Source organism: Puma concolor, chromosome A2, assembly GCF_028749965.1.
Source record: "Puma concolor isolate L17-30 chromosome A2, mPumCon1.1.hap2, whole genome shotgun sequence".
Taxonomy (NCBI): Eukaryota; Metazoa; Chordata; class Mammalia; order Carnivora; family Felidae; genus Puma; species Puma concolor.
Window position 1 is genome coordinate 99,382,512 of NC_141668.1, and position 17,869 is coordinate 99,400,380.

A 17,869-nucleotide genomic window follows, 5' to 3' on the forward strand; every position below is an offset into this window, starting at 1 on the left:
AATGGTAAGAAACTAGAAATCAATTATAGGAAGAAACTGGAAAGATCACAGATATGTTAATATTTAACAATATGCTACTGAACAACCAATGGATCAATGAAGAAATCAAAGGAGAAATAAAAATACCTGGAGACAAATGCAAATGGACGTACAACAGTCCAAACTCTGTGGGATGCTGCAAAAGCAGTTTTAAGGGGGAAGTTTGCAGCTATACAGCCCTGCCTAAAAAAATAAGAAAAGTCTCAAATAAACAATCTATACTTAAAGGAGTCAGGAAAAAGAATGAATCCCAAGTAAGTAGAAAAAGGAAATAAGGGTCAGAGTAAAAATAAAGAAATAGAAACTAAAAGCACAAAAGAAAAGATCAATGAATGAATTCAAAGATCATTAAAATGTCCATACTACCCAAAGCAACCTACAGATATATTATATATAGAAAACCCTTGAAGACTCCACGAAAAAGCTGTTAGAACTAATATATAAATTCAGTAAAGTTACAGGACACAAGATCAATATACAGAAATTTGTTGAATTTCTACCCACTAATAATGAACTATAAGAAAGAAAAATTAAGAAAACAATACCATATACAATTGCATCAAAAAAATAAAATTCCTCAGGAGTAAATTTAACCAAGGAGGTGAGAGATCTGTATGCTAAAAACTGTGAGACACTGATGAAAGTAATTGAAGAAGATACAAATAAATAAAAAGATATTCTGTGCTTGTGGATTCAAAGCAATCCCTATCAAAACCCCACTGACATTTTTCATTGAACTAGAATAAATAATTCTAAAATTTGTATGGAATCACCCTCTTGCATAAGGGTGTCTTGTATAAGACCCCCTCAAAAAGGCAAAGCAAGTAACCTTGAGAAAGAAGAACAGAGCTGGAGGTATCACACTCCCTGATTTCAAACTATAGTATAAAGCTATAGTAATCAAAACAGTATGGTGTTGGCATAGAAACACATATCAATGGAGCAGATAATAAACCCATACACATATATGGTCACTTAATTTACTACAAAGAAGCCAAGAATATAGAATAAGGAAAGGAAAGTCTCTTCAATAAATTATGCTGGGGGGGGGGGGCGCGTGGGTGGCTCAGTCGGTTAAGCAGCCGACTTCGGCTCAGGTCATGATCTGGCGGTCCGTGTTTTCGAGCCCCGCGTCAGGATCTGTGCTGACAGCTCAGAGCCTGGAGCCTGTTTCAGATTCTGTGTCTCCCTCTCTCTGACCCTCCCCCGTTCATGCTTTGTCTCTCTCTGTCTCAAAAATAAATAAACGTTAAAAAAAAAATTATGCTGGGGAAACTTGAAAGCCACATGCAAAAAAATGAAACTAGACCACTGTCTTACACCATATACAAAATAATTCAACTTGGATTGAAGACTGGAATTTAAGACCTAAAGCCATAAAATTCCCAGAAGAAAACATAGGCTGTGGTCTTCTATCATGTCATCTTCAAGTAGTGATTATTTTCATATTTTGGCTATTGTAAATAAAGCTGTACTGAATACAGGGGTGCATATATCTTTTCAAATTAGTGTTTTCATATTCTTTGGATAAATACCCAGAAGTGGATTAACTGGATCATAGGGTAGTTATATTTTAATTTTTTAAATTTATTTATTTTGAGATAGAAAGACAAAGAAAGAGAGAGAGAAAGACAGAGACAGAGAGAAAGCAGGGGAGGGGCAGAGGGAGAGGGAGAGAAAGAATCCCAAGCAGGCCCCATGCTATCATCACAGAGACCGATGGATGCCAGGCTCAAACTCATGAACCATGACATCATGACCTGAGCTGAAATCAAGAGTTGGACGCTTAACCAACTGAGCCACCCAGGAGCCCCAGTTATGTTTTAATTTTTGGAGAAATCTCCATTCTGTTTTCCACAGTGGATTCACAGATTACATTACCACAAACAGTGTATGAGGGTTCCCTTTTCTCACATCCTCTCCAACACTTGTTATTTCTGTCTTTTTTATAATAACCGTCTAAGAGGTGTGAGGCGATATCTCGTTGTGGTTTTTAATTCATATTTCCTGATAATTAATGATGCTGAACATCTTTCATATGCCTCTTGCCCATCTGTATGTCTTCTTTGGAGGAATGTCTGTTCAGGTCCTCTGCCCATTTTTAAATCAGGTTTTTTGGGGTTTTGTTGTTCACCTACATGAACTCTTCATATATTTTGGATATTCATTCCTTACTGGATATATATGACATTTTTCACAGCAATTTTTTGGCGGGGGGTGGGTGGGTGGGTGGGATCTGACTCCAACGGCAAGGGAAACCAAAGCAAAAGTAAACAAATTGGGCTGCATCAAACTACAAAGTCTCTGCACACAAAGGAAACCATCAACAAAATGAAAAGGCACCTACTGAATGGAAGAAGATATTTGCCAACTTAAATTGGGTAGGGCTTCAAATATTTCCTGGTTCCTTTACATTCTGATTGGCTTGCACCATTCTCCCTTCAGGAACATCCACCCCACTCTCGCCCTGCATTTGTTTCTTCCGGTAACTCTCACCTTGTCAGTAGAGTATGACTCCACAGAGGACCTTGGGTTTACTGATTTTTCACTCAGGTGTGTTCTGGTTTTCCAGGGCAGATGCCATAGTTTCTACTCGTGTTCATTTTCCAGCGTTTGACACATGCATTTGTTGACCGAATGAATAAATACATGAAAATTGGCTGGGAAACCCGCCTTTAGCAGCTTAAAGCCATCCTGAAATGTGGCTCTAGCCACCTTCAAGTAATGTTAATAAAGCCAGAATAAAATGCTGGCCTCTGACTGTGGGTCTTAGCTGAGGTTTTGACATGGAACGCATGTTACAGAGGCGATAAGACCTGTCCTCTGCAAAGAACAAAGCTAATGTATTGGAAATGCATGCACTTAAGACTCATTAGCAGGTACCTGTGACTCTTACTTCATGGGAACTAATGTTTCATCTTGAACAGCCTTTCAGAAACCCAGATTACTTCATTTTCTCATTTCCCTTTTAATACTGCTGTCTCTGGGGGTTTTGTGAAAAAGCCTAACGAGCAGTTTGAATGGCAACCCAGGCATCTCGTTGTGATGACACTGTCTCTGTTGCTGCCTCCCTATGAAGGAGGGCTGTGTCTGCTGCTCCTACATCCCGTGGCTTCTCCTACAGCTGTCACTCCCTGGAAGGATACAAGACTTTAATCTCTGATGTTTCCCACCTACGAGGTAGAAGGGAAAATTAGAGATGTTATCTGAATAATTAATTCAAGCCTCAGATGGAAAAAAAAAAGATTTTTTTCTAAAATATCCAGATCATTGAGACTCCTGTGTTCTATTTATCTGGGTAGGCGGCTTATCTTTTAACTAATTGAAATGGCAGCAAGTGCTCTTGAATATATTACCGTATCATTGAGACCCACGACTTCTAGGCATCAGCTTAAGAGTGGAAAATGTCTTAGCCAGACGATAATCATCTAGTTCGCCTTCTGGTGATTGCCACAGAGAATCAAATTAAATGGTCTTCTCACTGAATTTAATGTAAACCTATACCATACTATTGAGGGAAGATTCCCCGTGGCTGGGAATTGTTGGGAGAAGCACTGTGCGGGCTGCATCTTTTGTGTATCACAGACAAGCTCAGGTGATGGTCCCAGGCATCCGAACAAGAGACGGACTAGGAGAAAACCATTCTATTCCTTTAGTCTGGAAAACTGAAAACACAGTCTAAAATCCCCAGCAGACTATAGCTTTTGTCCATGATTCCAAGGTTCCTAGCAGCCTCAGTTGATTATCCCTTCTCCTTAGTTCTGAAAAATCAAAAAAGGGTGGATTTGTATGACAAATGTCGGAAGGGATTCTCTGTGAAAGATATTCAAGAATTTCAGCAGTGTGTCATGTTTGAAAAAGGGATGGCTAAGTGTTTCTTTTCTCTTAATATTCTTTTAGAACTAAGCAAGACACACATGAGAAGTCAAGTAGGGAACCCAGTTATCTGGATAACCACAGCCTGAATGCCAGCTCCCAATCCACTCTGGCCATAATCTTAGTGATGCCTCCCCCAGTGCCATCAGAGCTGAATAACGAATCCTATTTTTTGTTTTCAAAATAGAATTCTTCCTTCCTTTTGACATTTCCATAAATAACCGGTAATAAAGTAATATGGTACTTATCTAGGTCACTTGATTTGCTGTTTTGACCATGGGGATATCCTGATGCTGTGGGAACTTTCAAGGGACTTTTGCAGATCTAGACACTTGTCCATTTAGTTGCGGTTCACTTAGAATGCAACGCTTTGTCTCTGCTCTTGTATTAACTCTCCTATAGATGTTCAAATCTTGATGGAGATGCTGGTGGATTGATTTTTCTCCCTATCATTCCAACTTTCCCAATCATATTATCTTAAATCACTGAAGGGGCTCCTGGGTGGCTCAGTCAGTTAAGTGTCTGACTCTTGGTTTCGGCTCAGGTCATGATCTCACAGCTTTGTGGGTTCAAGCCCCGCGTCGGGCTCTGTGCTGGCAGCAGGGAGCCTGCTTGGGATTCTCTCTCTTTGTCATTCTCTGCTCATTCCCCTACATGCACTGTCTCTGTCTCTCTCAAAAAAATAAATAAGTAAACTTAAAAGAATAAACTAAATCACTGAAGATAGGCCTCATCCTTTTTAATAGCATCAGTTCTTAATTATTTCCTTCTTCTTCCAAAGGATATCTCTTGATTTAAACCATCTCTACCGGCTCTTGTATTATAGCCCGGGTGCTGAACTGGTACAACCTGGTGTGGCTAATAGAATGAGTGACAGCTAGCATTGGATTTGAATAGCCTGGACTGGAAATATCAGGAGTGGGCACAATGAGGGGAGGAGAGGGACTTGGGAAGGAATGTCTCACCCAGGACCCCATCTGGGATGTGAACTGGCCGTGCCACTTCTCAAGTTAAGGGAGAGGCATAAGTATGACACAGAAGGGAGAAACCAGATGCATTTATGTTGCCAGATGCGATCTGTGTTTGCCTCTTTATTACTGCTCTAAGTTGTCTTCCAAAAAAATGGTCTCACGTATGAATGCTGAATTAATACCAACTATGAATGTGTTCATCTGGGGCACTTTGATAGCAAAAGGAAATGCTGCTGTGGCTGGTTCAGCACCCCTGTATACTGATCGTGGGCCATCCTGGGTCATGTTCCCAAGGATTGGCACTTCTGTTAGAGCTGCAGTCCAGGGTGGTGCCTTCCTCCGTCCTGACGGGTGATCTAAAAAAGCCATGTTGATGACCACCTATCCTCCTGAGGGGAGAGCTGTGCATGTCTATATACCTGGCCGGTAGTTCCTCTAGGACCTTGGCAGAAACTGTCTGCCATGTTCCTTCTGGACATGTTCCAAAGGACAGTGTTCAGAATCACAGTACTCGTGAAAGCACAATGTAGGGGAGTCCCCCGCTACTCCTTCCTGTCTTCAGAAGGGCTCAGTGTCCCCCAAAGAGCCTTTCTCCTTACTGGGCTTTCTTGGCCTTAAAATTGGTCTTGATTCTGCTCCACCCTCACACCCCCCGCCCCTTCCCTGCTCCTGCTCTGCATACCCTCTGCTTCAGACACACTGGTCTTTCAGCCCCTGGACACACGTGGGCAGTCTTTGTAACTCTCTTCACGCCTTTCCATATGTTCTTTCTGCCTAAAACATTTCTATCCAAGTCTTATTTCCTTCCCTAACAAAATGAGTAATTACCTTCCTATCCTGCAAATCCCTCTAAACTTGTTTCTTTGTCACCCTATATTAAAATGATTAATTTATGTATCTTCTCACCACTAGATAGTATCCAGCTCATAACATATGCCTCATCTCCAGTGTGGTACAAGCCACACTGTATGTGCCCATATGTGTTCAAATTACATATTAGTTAGCCATAATATACCATTGGTGATGTTACTTTGCACTATAATGGTACAGAATAGCCTTTGTACTGTATTCTATGGCAAAATAAGATTTCAAATACAGTACGTTCCAGAAAACCAATCCAATTCACTTTGTATTGACGTAAATGTTGGCAAAGCCGTGAAAATGAAGGATGCGAAAATCCTGACATTTATTTCTCCTGATTAGTTCTGAGGAGCAAAGTGTCCCAGGGCACATGTTATTAAGTGATGCAGTGTCCCTGACAATAAAATTAGGCACAAGTACCACTTGCCTTAGATGCACTGACACTGCCGGACTCCAGAGTGAATGCAAGGGCCACGAGATCCCAGTGGAAACAGGCCACACACGGTGATGTCCATGGTCTCCATGACTGTGCCTCCTTCATTTACACACTCCCCTCAAGGACCCCCTCAAGGACCCCCTCAAGAGCCTTGTTCCTATACCTCTCATCCTTCCATGAGACTTAGAGCCTCGGTTGCAGATGGCACTGTGGGTTTAACTTAAAGAATCATCTGATGAAAGTGCTCCCTACAGGTGGACTTGGCTTTCAGGATTGATGTAGTATGGGCTTCCCCAGACATAGCAGGCTCCTTGCCCCTAGCTCTCCTCTCACTGATGCAGGCTGATGTTTCTAAGGTGAACAGACTGTATCCTTCCCCAGATAAAAAAATCTCCTGTGGCCCCTCCTCCAAGGGAGGAGGTCCTATGTCTTGGTGTGTTGTGGGACCCTCTCCCCTCTCACCCCCTGGCTTCCCCTCAATCCACTGGTATGCCATGCTTCTCAAGCTCTGCCTTTTTAAAAAAATATAATTTATTGTCAAATTGGTTTCCATACAACACCCAGTCTTTATATACAGAGCTCCTTCTGCTTAGATTGGATTTCCCTCTGCCCAGGTCCAGTTGGTGACCTTCCCACTTCTCCTTCCAAACACGGCGGCTCTGTTCTCCCATCTGGAAGGTTATTTCCAGCATCTCTCTCCCTCCCACAAGGACCTTGCCTACCTCTCCTGTTGTGATCCTTGTTGTTGTGTCAGAGTTGACTGCTTAAATGCTCGCCTCCTGTGCAAAACTCTTTGAGGGTAGGAGCACTGTTTAATCCATCCCTCTGTGCATACTCAATACTTGGTGCAATGTTTTGTACACACTAATGATTCAATAAACATCTGCTCGTTGAATGGGCTAAAGGAAGGAAGAAAGCAAAAGACAGTTTTTTACTTAAAAATCTGACCAACTCTGCTGGACCTAGCCTCCCAGGGGGTGCCACAACTTAAGAGAGCATCTCTATGGTGCCCTGAGCCTCCGCAACAAATAATAAGGTATTTGAGGATTAACTTCAATATGGATGCAAACTTAGCACCTCATTTGCAATCCTGCAGAAATGTCCTTTTTAGAACTATATTCATTGCCTGGCCACACTGACGATTAGTCAGCAAATCTGAACAGGATTGTGAACAGAGGAGCAAAACACACCATGGCTTACATTCTTTGCCAGCTTGATGCTCCCTCCTGAGTAAGGCAGTGGGGTCCTAGCCATGGAGCCTGGATTCCAGGCGTAGCTCCCCTGCTCACGTGCTGGGCCCAAGGCAGGCCACTGCCCTTCTAGAGCAGCAGGAGGGACTGGACACGATCCCACCACTCACTCTGGGGGTCTCTGTGACTTGGTTTTATGGGTCAGGTTTGTTAGGCAGGTGGCGGTGCCCTGGGTGTGGAAGAGACACAGTTACCTTGCTTGGCACAGCAGCCCTGTGTGGCTCCAGGAGTGGAGTTGTGGTGGTCGGGGGTGTGGTTTACGGCTGCGCAGTTCCACAGCCTCGTTGCTCCCTCGCACTCCCACCGGGGGGCTCCCAAGTGGTCAGCGGGGTCCCTGGGGCTTGGGCGCCATGACCTGCTGGGAGTGACACTGTGGTTCTGGGAAACGAGAGCATATTCTTTGCTTTGGCATATGTGTCAACACCTAAAGAAGGGACCTTTCCAACTTGCATCAAGATGAGACTCTCCTGAGGAAGACAAGGACATGTCTGAGATCGAAAAGGGAAAGGCATCTGTGCATTTCTATTCATTCTCTGTCTCTTGTCAGTCTGTCCATCTGTCTGCCAATCTTTCTCTCTCACAAAGACACACACACATACACACACACAGAGGAAGACCACTTTCAGCGATGTCTCTTTTCAAGTAGATCAGAAGGAGATGCTTCCCTTAAATAACATGGGACAGCCCCCCTTGCCTCCTACCTTCCTCTCTCTCCTTACCCTGTCCCCCTACCCCTGCCCAGACTTTGACAGCTTTGTTCTTGAACACCTTCAAGCATAAATCTCCCAAGTGGCCCAGAGTTGCACCAAGAATTCCAGATTTGACCGAAATGGTGACAGGTACATATCCTCGAAGCACGGCCGGGCCTCCTGCTCACCTCTCTTACATACAAGCTGCAAGAATGGCATTAGAGCAAAAAGAAACAAAGACGTCCCTCTGCCACCATCACTGGGGGCCCCAGAGAGAAGTGTGGGTGGGGCTGTTCAACTCTCTTAAACCTATTGTTGGATTTTTTTTTTCCCGTTAGGGGTAAGGCTTTTTGTGTTCCTAAAATAATTCATTTGACTGTCATTTTAACAAGTCCCTTGTCTGTTAAATCATGACTTCCTATGTGGATATTCCTTGACTTAGCTTGATTTGCTTATTAAAATTTCTTCCGCCTAATGTTCCCTTCCAGCCAGCAATGTGTGGGATTCTATTTCTTCTTCAAAGAAAAGGAGCCCACACAATTTAGTTTATGTAATTCTGTGATATTCCTCTGCACAATGGCCACCACAAAACACAGCTTTTTCAACACATGGCTTCGAGGCTTAAAACACAGTTTTGAGGCACAGTCTCAGGGACAGGTGTCAGGAGCTAAAGAGTTGGATAGAGATGGTAATATTGCAGCTACCTCCTACTTTCCTCCTCGGAAGTGCTTGGCCATTGGATGATCTGTCAGATCAGCCACCTCTGTCCCGTGAGCAAACATGCGAATGTACAGGCTAGACTTGGATCTCAGGATGTGAGATGCGGAAGGGGACCCAGGGTTGGGACCTCATCCCCACCTCTCCCTTCTTACCAGTGTCATTCAGGAGCCTGTCATGGGGATTCTGGACAACAAGCCTTGTGCTTTAGGCAAAATAGGCACTGAGAAGGGTTCCTGAACTCAAACAGCAAAGCATCATGTCATGGCTCTGCAACACAGAGGAAGATACGCCCCATTCTGAACCATCCACTCACTCATTCATTCATCCGACAGAACATCTACTGAGCCCTCACTACCTTCTCACCAGGCACCACGTTAGCTGGAAATGCAGATCCAGAAGAGCTGGGCAAGGCCCGTGTTCTTTCGGCACTTGCTTATTAATAGAAGGGAACTGATAAGAAATAAGTAAGACCGTTGCAGATAGAACAGGTCATTCAGGCTCTGGTTTATCTGCATCAAGGCCAGACAGAGAGATGTGGGATTGGGAATAGGAACTGAACTGAGAGCAGGAGGTTTGGAGCATAAAGGGTGGAATAAGCCCAAGGGGCTTTTGCATGTGGTCAGAAGGAAACACAGCTAAACACAGCCCCAAATAGACCTTTTCTATTATAACCTTGACTTTCGTCAAAAACTTGTGCGAGAATCTGCCACTGTTTGTGATTTTTAAGTTTTTTAAAAGATAATGTTCACCACATCCTGTGGTATTCCCCATGTAAAGTCTAAAGTGAAGCATTTTATTAAGAACCTGGATGGGGCGCCTGGGTGGCGCAGTCGGTTAAGTGTCCGGCTTCAGCCAGGTCACGACCTCGTGGTCCGTGAGTTCGAGCCCCGCGTCAGGCTCTGGGCTGATGGCTCAGAGCCTGGAGCCTGTTTCCGATTCTATGTCTCCCTCTCTCTGCCCCTCCCCTGTTCATGCTCTGTCTCTCTCTGTCCCAAAAATAAAAAATAACGTTGAAAAAAAAAAAAAGAACCCGGAGGGTGCAAAAATTCTAATATTCTGATCATGAGAACTATGCTTTCTTTATGTCTTCTTGGTTGTCAAGAAGATCAGAGGAATATTTGAATCAGTTTCTGCAACTATATCTGCCCAGGTTATAATTTGGAGAGAGTGTTCAAGATTGATAAAAGCGCCCACTTCAGTCACACAGAGCAGGCTCACATCCCCATTTCCTACTGTAAGAGGACCTTGGGAATGTTTATTAACCACCTTTCTGAGCTGAGTTTTCACCGACAAGGAAGGAGTGATACTCAGGAGGTTTCTAATGTGATAATGCACCACGCTCCCAGCATAGAGTAAATGCTCATAATTATTATCCTTTTCCGTATTGCTACTTTGCAATTTCTGTCAGGTCTCTATTCCTCTATTTCCCTGTACGTTTCTTTTGTTGCAAATTTTCTCAAATCCATTGTAGAAAGAGACAAGTTACATGTAAATTTTTTTTTAAGTTCCATTACCCCCTGATGGCAAAACCAGAGCTGAGAGTAGGATAAAAAAGCTTCAGGCATGTACTTGCTCAAAATAAAATCTGTTCCTGAACTCAAAAAACTGTTATGGTCCTTCTTCCAGCTAAATAATGCCAGTTTCTATAACCTCGTCTCATATACTTTAATGAGGTTTCCTTCAGGGCCTGTGTTTTCCACTCACTGTTTTTGATTTCTTAGTGTAGAGGCAATTTTTAAGAATCATTTTCTCTATTGTAGATATGGCTTTTGTCCACTTTCTTTTCATTTCTGAGATGGTACTCACTCACGACTTTATATATTCCAAAACAGAAAAGCTATTAATGACTTTGTCAGTTAGAAATTGACAAAGCAGAATCTTTTGTCTCCCTGTGTTCTGAAAAAAAAAAAAATCTATGATAACATGTCCCTTCCCTAGAAGTGACATTTTTTTCCTTTAAGATTCCATCTCCTTACAGAAGGTTTTGTTTTTGCTAATCTACTATAGTGCATAAGAATAACTTAAAACATTAAACATGCAAGGCCGGCCCAAGATTTTTTAAAAGTCCAAGAATATATCACTTAATTAAAAACATTTTAACAATTTTGAGTTATTTAAGTTGGAAAGCAAAACAAGTAAACAAAATATCATTGTTGGATCCTTGCTGCACATAGGAAAACAGCCAGCAAATGCAAGCTTACTCCCTATGAAGTAGGTCACAATGTGATAGATTGTTCTCAGCAGCTCACACATTGGATTCACTTTTTCAAGGGTCAGTTAAAATCTATGCTTAACATAGCCCACAACCAGAGAGCCTTGATTACAACCAATAATTGGAAAATTACAGTGTTGCTGAAACTGTGACTAATATTCTCTTGGTTTCTTATCAGTGTCTGTTACTCTTCACCCAGGCAAGAGAAAATAAAAGACACTTGAATTACTTAGTGGGATGGAGAAAAAACTGGAAGCAATTTAGTGATACTGTTAAAATCCTCCTCATACAGAGAATGGGAAAGCCACTCCTCTTTGCAGGGAAGGAGGAGAAGTCAGGTCTCTGTCCCATGAGATTTGCCTTAGCAATTAGGAAGAATTGAGAGATGGTAAAACAGTGGAATCACTGTCTGGGAAGAGAGTGGTCTTTTATCCACGGCCATTTAAAAACAGGACAGATCCACCTCTATCTCCCACGGTTCAGATGTGAAGGGAGAATGATTAAATTATTTCTTCCACCCGGATGAGTCTATAGTGTGAGCTAGGAACACTTGTGAATGCCCGGGAAAACATAGCCACAAAGGAATCGCACGTTGGGAATCAGCTATCCACCTGCTGCGTTCAAGAGGCAGCTGTCGTGAGTCTTTAACGATAACTAACACCTGTTTAGGGACATGATGGCATTTAGTTTTATGTTAGCCTTTGTACATAACTTTTTGTCTCTATTTTCTTCTCTCTCTGCACTATCTACTAACTTGTCATGTCTTTCTGTATTTTATCTATTTTTAATGGCAAACTTAAACACTTTCTGCAAAAAGAAATGACATGATTGAAGAAAATCCATCATATTAATTAAAGTTTTGAAGTTCTGCACGCGTGTGTGTGTGTGTGTGTGTGTGTGTGTGCACCAGGAACCATGCCAGTTCCAGGGGATATAAAGAGCAGGGAACACTGGCTTCAAGTCTTCACAGCATAGGGATGCACATGAACAGGTCAACTAGCAATAATACAGTAAGGATCTCTGCAGGGGAAGGGGATTCCTGTGGGATCAGGGAGCAGAGGCCCATGTTTTCAGGAATGGGAAAAGGCTGGAAGGAGAGGTTATAGCAGAGTTGGTGCTGGAGCGTAATCTTGAAGCAGGAATACCATTTCTGCTGCAAGTACAAACGGAGAGAATGTGGGCAAAGACAGGGGTGGGAGAGTGCAGCCTTCAAGGAACAGCTCCAAGGTCACCCTTCTTATTCCAGGCAAATACCATTATTCCAATCAAGTAAATTACTGACAAATGTCGTCCTTGACTAATGTTTCCTTCTATGCCTTAGTTCCTACCACGTGGACAGGGATCACTGGTGTAACTTGACAGTTTCAGGAGAGTTGCCTGGTTTCCAGGGAATTCTGATAAAAATACCACAGCACAAGTGTCTTCAACAAAAGAAAAGCTCTCTATAATCTCTTTTGAGGCCGTGACTGATACTATGTCAATAAAAATCCCTCTGCCTCAACATTAATGCATAAATGCCCTTTTTCAAACACAAACTTTTCAGATAAAGGGACGCTCCCCTCCAAAAAATTGGTATGATACCTTTACAAATACACTAGACTGTTTAATGTTTGGAATTTCAGTTTTGTGATGAAACCTGCAGGCCCATGACTAGAAATGATTTGTGGGTTTGTTGCAGGAGGATTTAAGTATGAGGGCTCTGGGGATGGTGTGAGGGGACTCTTGGCCAGTCAATGAGCCTGGCCAACTGCCCAAGACCTGTGTTTCAGTGAGGCTTTTTTAGTAAAGCAATATCAGTAGTATTTTAGTAGTAGATTTTCATTTGTTGAGTACTCACTATGCTAAGGGCTTGATTTGCACTATCTCAGTAAGTTCTGACAACAGCGCATTTACAAATGGTCACTGAGGACCAGAAGGATTAATTAAGTAAATCGTCTTGGAATACACAGGTTGGAACTTGGTAGGTGCTGCACCAACTTTGGTTTAACTTGCAATTATATTCTTGAGTATTTAATTCCTAGTTGTTTTTAATCTCCATAATACTTTAAGATGTTATCAGTCCACATGAAGTTTATATAAACTGCAGAAATCTTATGCTCTAGCAGCAGCCTTTCTTCGTTGGAGATTTACAAAAGTCTCTGGACAAAGCCCCTGGAGGATGGTCAGGTAACCGAGGTCTCTGAACTGCCCAAAAGAGCCAGGGCACCTGGAAAGTGCACGGATAGCTCATGCTTCCTGGGCTTTGCCAGTCTTCCTGACAGGAAGACTGGTTTCCGGGTGACACTGTGGTCTGTCCATGTTCATACTGTCGTAATGACAAGCATTAAAAAAAAAAATGACCACATGGTACCAATAGTGTGATGAGATGCTTTCTGAAGTCTGGCTTTTCTGCCTATGGTAAATTCCATGGTTACTGCCAGTGGGGCCAGAAGAATGCCTAACAAGAGACTCAAATAATGAATGAATAGGCATGCCACATGGCCATTAAGGACCGAGACACAAAATGCCAACACTGTGCTTCATCAGGTTAATGGACTTTTTACAAGTGCCCTGTTCTTGGAAGATGGAAAAAGTGCAGGCCTAAATTGCTGCTAAATAGACTTATGTAATCCAAAGAGTAGACTGTCGCTGAGGCCTGGTCCTCATGATGTGTAAACAAAAAGTCAGGAACTTGCATTTGATTGATGTGTGTAATAAGTAACTGCCCCTGGGATCTAAACTGCATGACTCAACACATTTTTAGGCCTTAATCTTCTCTTGAAAACAAAAGTGTTATTAGTTGTAGAAGAGCATGTACTTTTATAGCCAGGAACCCCAAAAATGTACATTTAAATCTCAGTTTTAATATACTTTGATGGAGTCAGAACACTTGCTTGTTTCAAAAAAGAATCCCTTGTGCAAGTTCAAAACGATGTTTTTTCCCCATGCTTTAAAAGCTACAAACAACCCAGCTATTGCTGAGTATCGGCTCAGCTCACATGGCATCCTCAATGTTGCAAATTATAAAAAAAAAATGCATTTTTTCTCATCAGATACAATGGTTTCTACAATAACATTGGCTCCAAGGGAGACATGGTCCTCTGAGATTGGATTTTGTTGGAAATTATGGTGTTTGAAGATTACTAAGGTATCAGAGGTCCTTAATAGAAATCTCAGATGACTGGGACATTCTGTAGGATAGAGTTGTAATGCAAGACTGGTGGCCTCACCCAGCAGGGACCGCCTCTAATTCCGGGTTGTGTATAGGGTGTCGAAGGCTGCAGGGATCACTAAAATGTTCAGTGATAATAACCATAATCAACCCTAAAGAAGGATAAAATTGGATCCAATTGAATTGATGCTGGATTTCTCAAAGGACGGCACTCTGGGGGCAGTCACACCGCCGGGGCCATTTGGTCCTCCTAATCCCTGTGGGCTAGAAGGAGCGGGGAGAGACAGACCCCAGCAGAGCATGGAAAAGCATGGCCCCTCGGGGAGCTTGCATTTTTGTTCTTGCCATCCCTGTGTGAACCCTTAGGAAGATGCTTTGTGTCGTATTTCAGATCTCCCTTGGAGAGCAGCTCTCTCACAGCCTATCTCTCCCAACATATACTTCTTTCCCTGGGAAGACAGTGATTGTGGAGCTGGCATCTTCCACCCCTGCTCATTGTCTGTTTGCCCCCACAGAATCTGTACCAGAACAGGTTTTTAGGCCTGGCCGCCATGGCATCCCCATCTAGAAACTCCCAGAATCGCCGCCGGTGCAAGGAGCCACTCCGTCACAGCTACAACCCTGGCCAGTTCCACAGCATGGCCATCAGGACCGGCCCCCACGGCACCGTCACCATACCCCGCTCCACCAGCGACACCGACCTGGTCACCTCAGACAGCCGCTCCACACTTATGGTCAGCAGCTCCTACTACTCCATAGGACACTCTCAGGACCTGGTGATCCACTGGGACATCAAGGAGGAAGTGGATGCTGGAGACTGGATTGGCATGTATCTCATTGGTGAGTAGGACAGCGCTTAGCCAGACTCGCTGACAGAGTGCTGCAGACAGAATGGTCTCGGCCACGTGGGTCGGGTGGTCAACGAGCGTAGCATTCACAATGCACTTTTAGGTATGCTTTAATATTTCAACAGACTCCATACTTTAATTAAAGTGCACAATTTACAACCAAATGTGTTATACACCAAATTCTTTTTTTTTTTTTAAGTTTATTTATTTATTTTGAGAGAGAGAAAAACAGAGCACACAAGTGAGGGAGGGGCAGAGAGAGAAGGAGAGATAGAGAATCCCAATCAGGCTCCTCCCTGTCAGCACAGAGCCTGATGTGGGGCTTGAACTCACCAACTGTGGGATCATGACCTGAGCCGAAGTCAAGAGCCGGACTCCTAACCGACTCTTAACCCAACCCAGGCGCCCCTGTACAGCAAATTCTAACACACTGGAGACCCATTCACTAAGGCTTCTCTTACCATCTCTATTCAGTGGAAGAAAACCATGAGTTAGAAGGGCCAGCTATGGTTGAACACAAATGTTATTACCATTTGCAAGTATAGACGCTCTTGTAATTATGAATAAGTTAATATCAAAAGCCTGTTTTCAAGTCTGTATGTTTTTAAGACCAAAGCAACACCATATACACAAGCAAAGGACACACATCTCTACGGAGGGGGTTCTACTTTGTTTCCAACGTAATCATGTGCCTCTTTTCACCTGTTCTTTGACCATTCTTACTGCTTTGTATTCAAAAGATGTAACGGGCTTCAGTGGACAGTGACAGCAAGCAGACTGCAGGCTGGGAACAGAGTGATGGTTGAGAGGAAAATGGCCACACAAGTCTGTGTGCTGCAGAAAACAGATCTCACAAATTTGAAATCCCATGAAAAAATGTATTTGATCTATTTTACATGATAGAATTGAATGTGTTAGAAATTGATGCATTTATGCTGGTTAACTGGCAAGCAGAGGTGTGGTTGCTGGGTGGGGAAGGGGAGTCGCTCAAGTCAGGCACCAAGTTCAAGGGAGACCAGGCCTTCTGCCATCAGTCTGTGCAAGGAGCAATTTACACATTCTGACACACAATGCTGATTTAACATGGAATATCACAGAAACCAGTGGATTGTTCTAAGTATTTTGCAACCTGGACTGTTTTTCTGATAAACTAAAGGGGATCTTATCTAACTAACTAGCTGTGAGGGAAATATTTTTAGATCTCTTAACGGCTTTGCAGTCAGCTTGGCTGATGTATTTACAATATATGCATTATCGTAAAGATGGAGAAACATAGTTTTTTAAATTTGTACACGAGTAATGGTTACTAGCTAAGTTGGACTTAGGTAAAATTGAATTTGCTGAAAAAATAGTTCTTGCGTAAAATTGTTTGGATACCATCAATCTAACACAGAGCTTGCAAAATAACAGCCCGCCAAGCATATTTTTAGTCCACATTGTTTTAAATTTGATAAGTTATCAACATTGAAAAATGTAGAGATTTCACATTGAAATCCAAATTTCTAGCTTCTTTCACAAAAGCCCTCAATTTGGCAGACTGAGCCTGTAATTCTACTTGGCTTTAGTTTGCTAAAGTTAAGCATTAACTGCCTCATTTAGCCTGGTCTGCTCCCTTTAGTTTTGCCACAGTCTCCCTCCCACCCATCCCTACTTTCATTGTGAAATGTTACTTGTTTAGCACCTTAGGCAATTAGGGTTTTGACCCCAGATCTAGTTTTGAACCAGCTCTTTGAAGCTGTACCTTCCTGCAGTGGTGAGTCCTGTTGTCATTCATTCATTCATTCATTCATTCAGGGAACCATTAGAGGAGGAGAGTGTTTTGTGGGGAAGGTGAGAAATCCAAAGACATTCATCCAAGGTGAAGGAATGGGCAGATCTGGAGCTCAGCCCTAGATCCAGGCTGTGGGTGGAGGTTTGGGGTAACTGGCACCCCAAGAGTCAATTAAGTCATTGTGGATTGTGTAGAAAAGAGGACCGGAACACCTCTGTCAGAGGGATGGACAGGAGAGGTGCTCACAAAGGAGGTGGAGGAGGGATGGAGACTTAGACCACGTCACAGAAGTCAAGAGAAGGTGGCGGAGGAAGGAAGGGGCAGTCAGCAGCATCGAATGTCGTAAAACTCTAGGAATGAATAAGATCTTGTGTTAACATGACATTCTGACGGAGACAAAAGTAAACACAGCTCGTCATCTTAGGATCTTAACTTGACAGTTTGCTCTTCTCATAGTAGCTGCACATATATAACTGTGAAGTTATTTAATGCAGAACGCCAACACTTTCGGCAACATAGCATCTCAGACATAATTTCCAAATCCAAAATTATCTGTGTGCCTTAAGAGTTCATAATTTGTAGGTCCTTAGTAACGTGTCTGTCAGATTTGCAGTGTCTTGCCAAAGATCGAATCACCATTCTAGGCCTAAAGATTTAGAGGTGATGATTTCATTTAATCTGTCATTTCACCACTGAAGAAATGCCGATGCAGTGGCTCCCAAGGCCACACAGCTGCCCTCGCCTGGCGGCAGACCCCATGCTGCCCATAGGAACATCTCGGTGGAACCTAGTATGGTATCATTCCACGCCAGTGGACCACCTGTCCACGTGAGGCCAGGTTTGTGATGCTTTTAGCTCTGGCCTCTAGAGCTCCAGGAATACACGACTTTTCTTCTGCCATAGAGAGTGAGACACCTGCATGTGGACGGGCATGTGTGGCCCTCTCACCAACACCAGTGCTGTCCTTAGCCAGGAACCCAGTGATGGGACAGTGACAGTAGCATTACCGTTATTATCAGTGAAATCCAATTTGGTTGCCCTCCTT

General features: G+C 43.1%; 1 protein-coding gene across 6 annotated transcripts in view; it reads left to right on the top strand.

Annotated features, from left to right (window-relative positions):
• The window catches only part of HECW1 (HECT, C2 and WW domain containing E3 ubiquitin protein ligase 1), a 429,509-nt gene that overhangs the window by 171,143 nt on the left and 240,497 nt on the right, over nt 1–17,869 (top strand). For all 6 annotated transcript variants that reach the window (XM_086697032.1, XM_086697035.1, XM_086697036.1 and 3 more), the window contains one exon: nt 14,721–15,045. In XM_086697032.1, the coding sequence (XP_086553158.1) occupies nt 14,721–15,045 (325 nt within the window). The remainder of the gene's footprint in view (nt 1–14,720; nt 15,046–17,869) is intronic.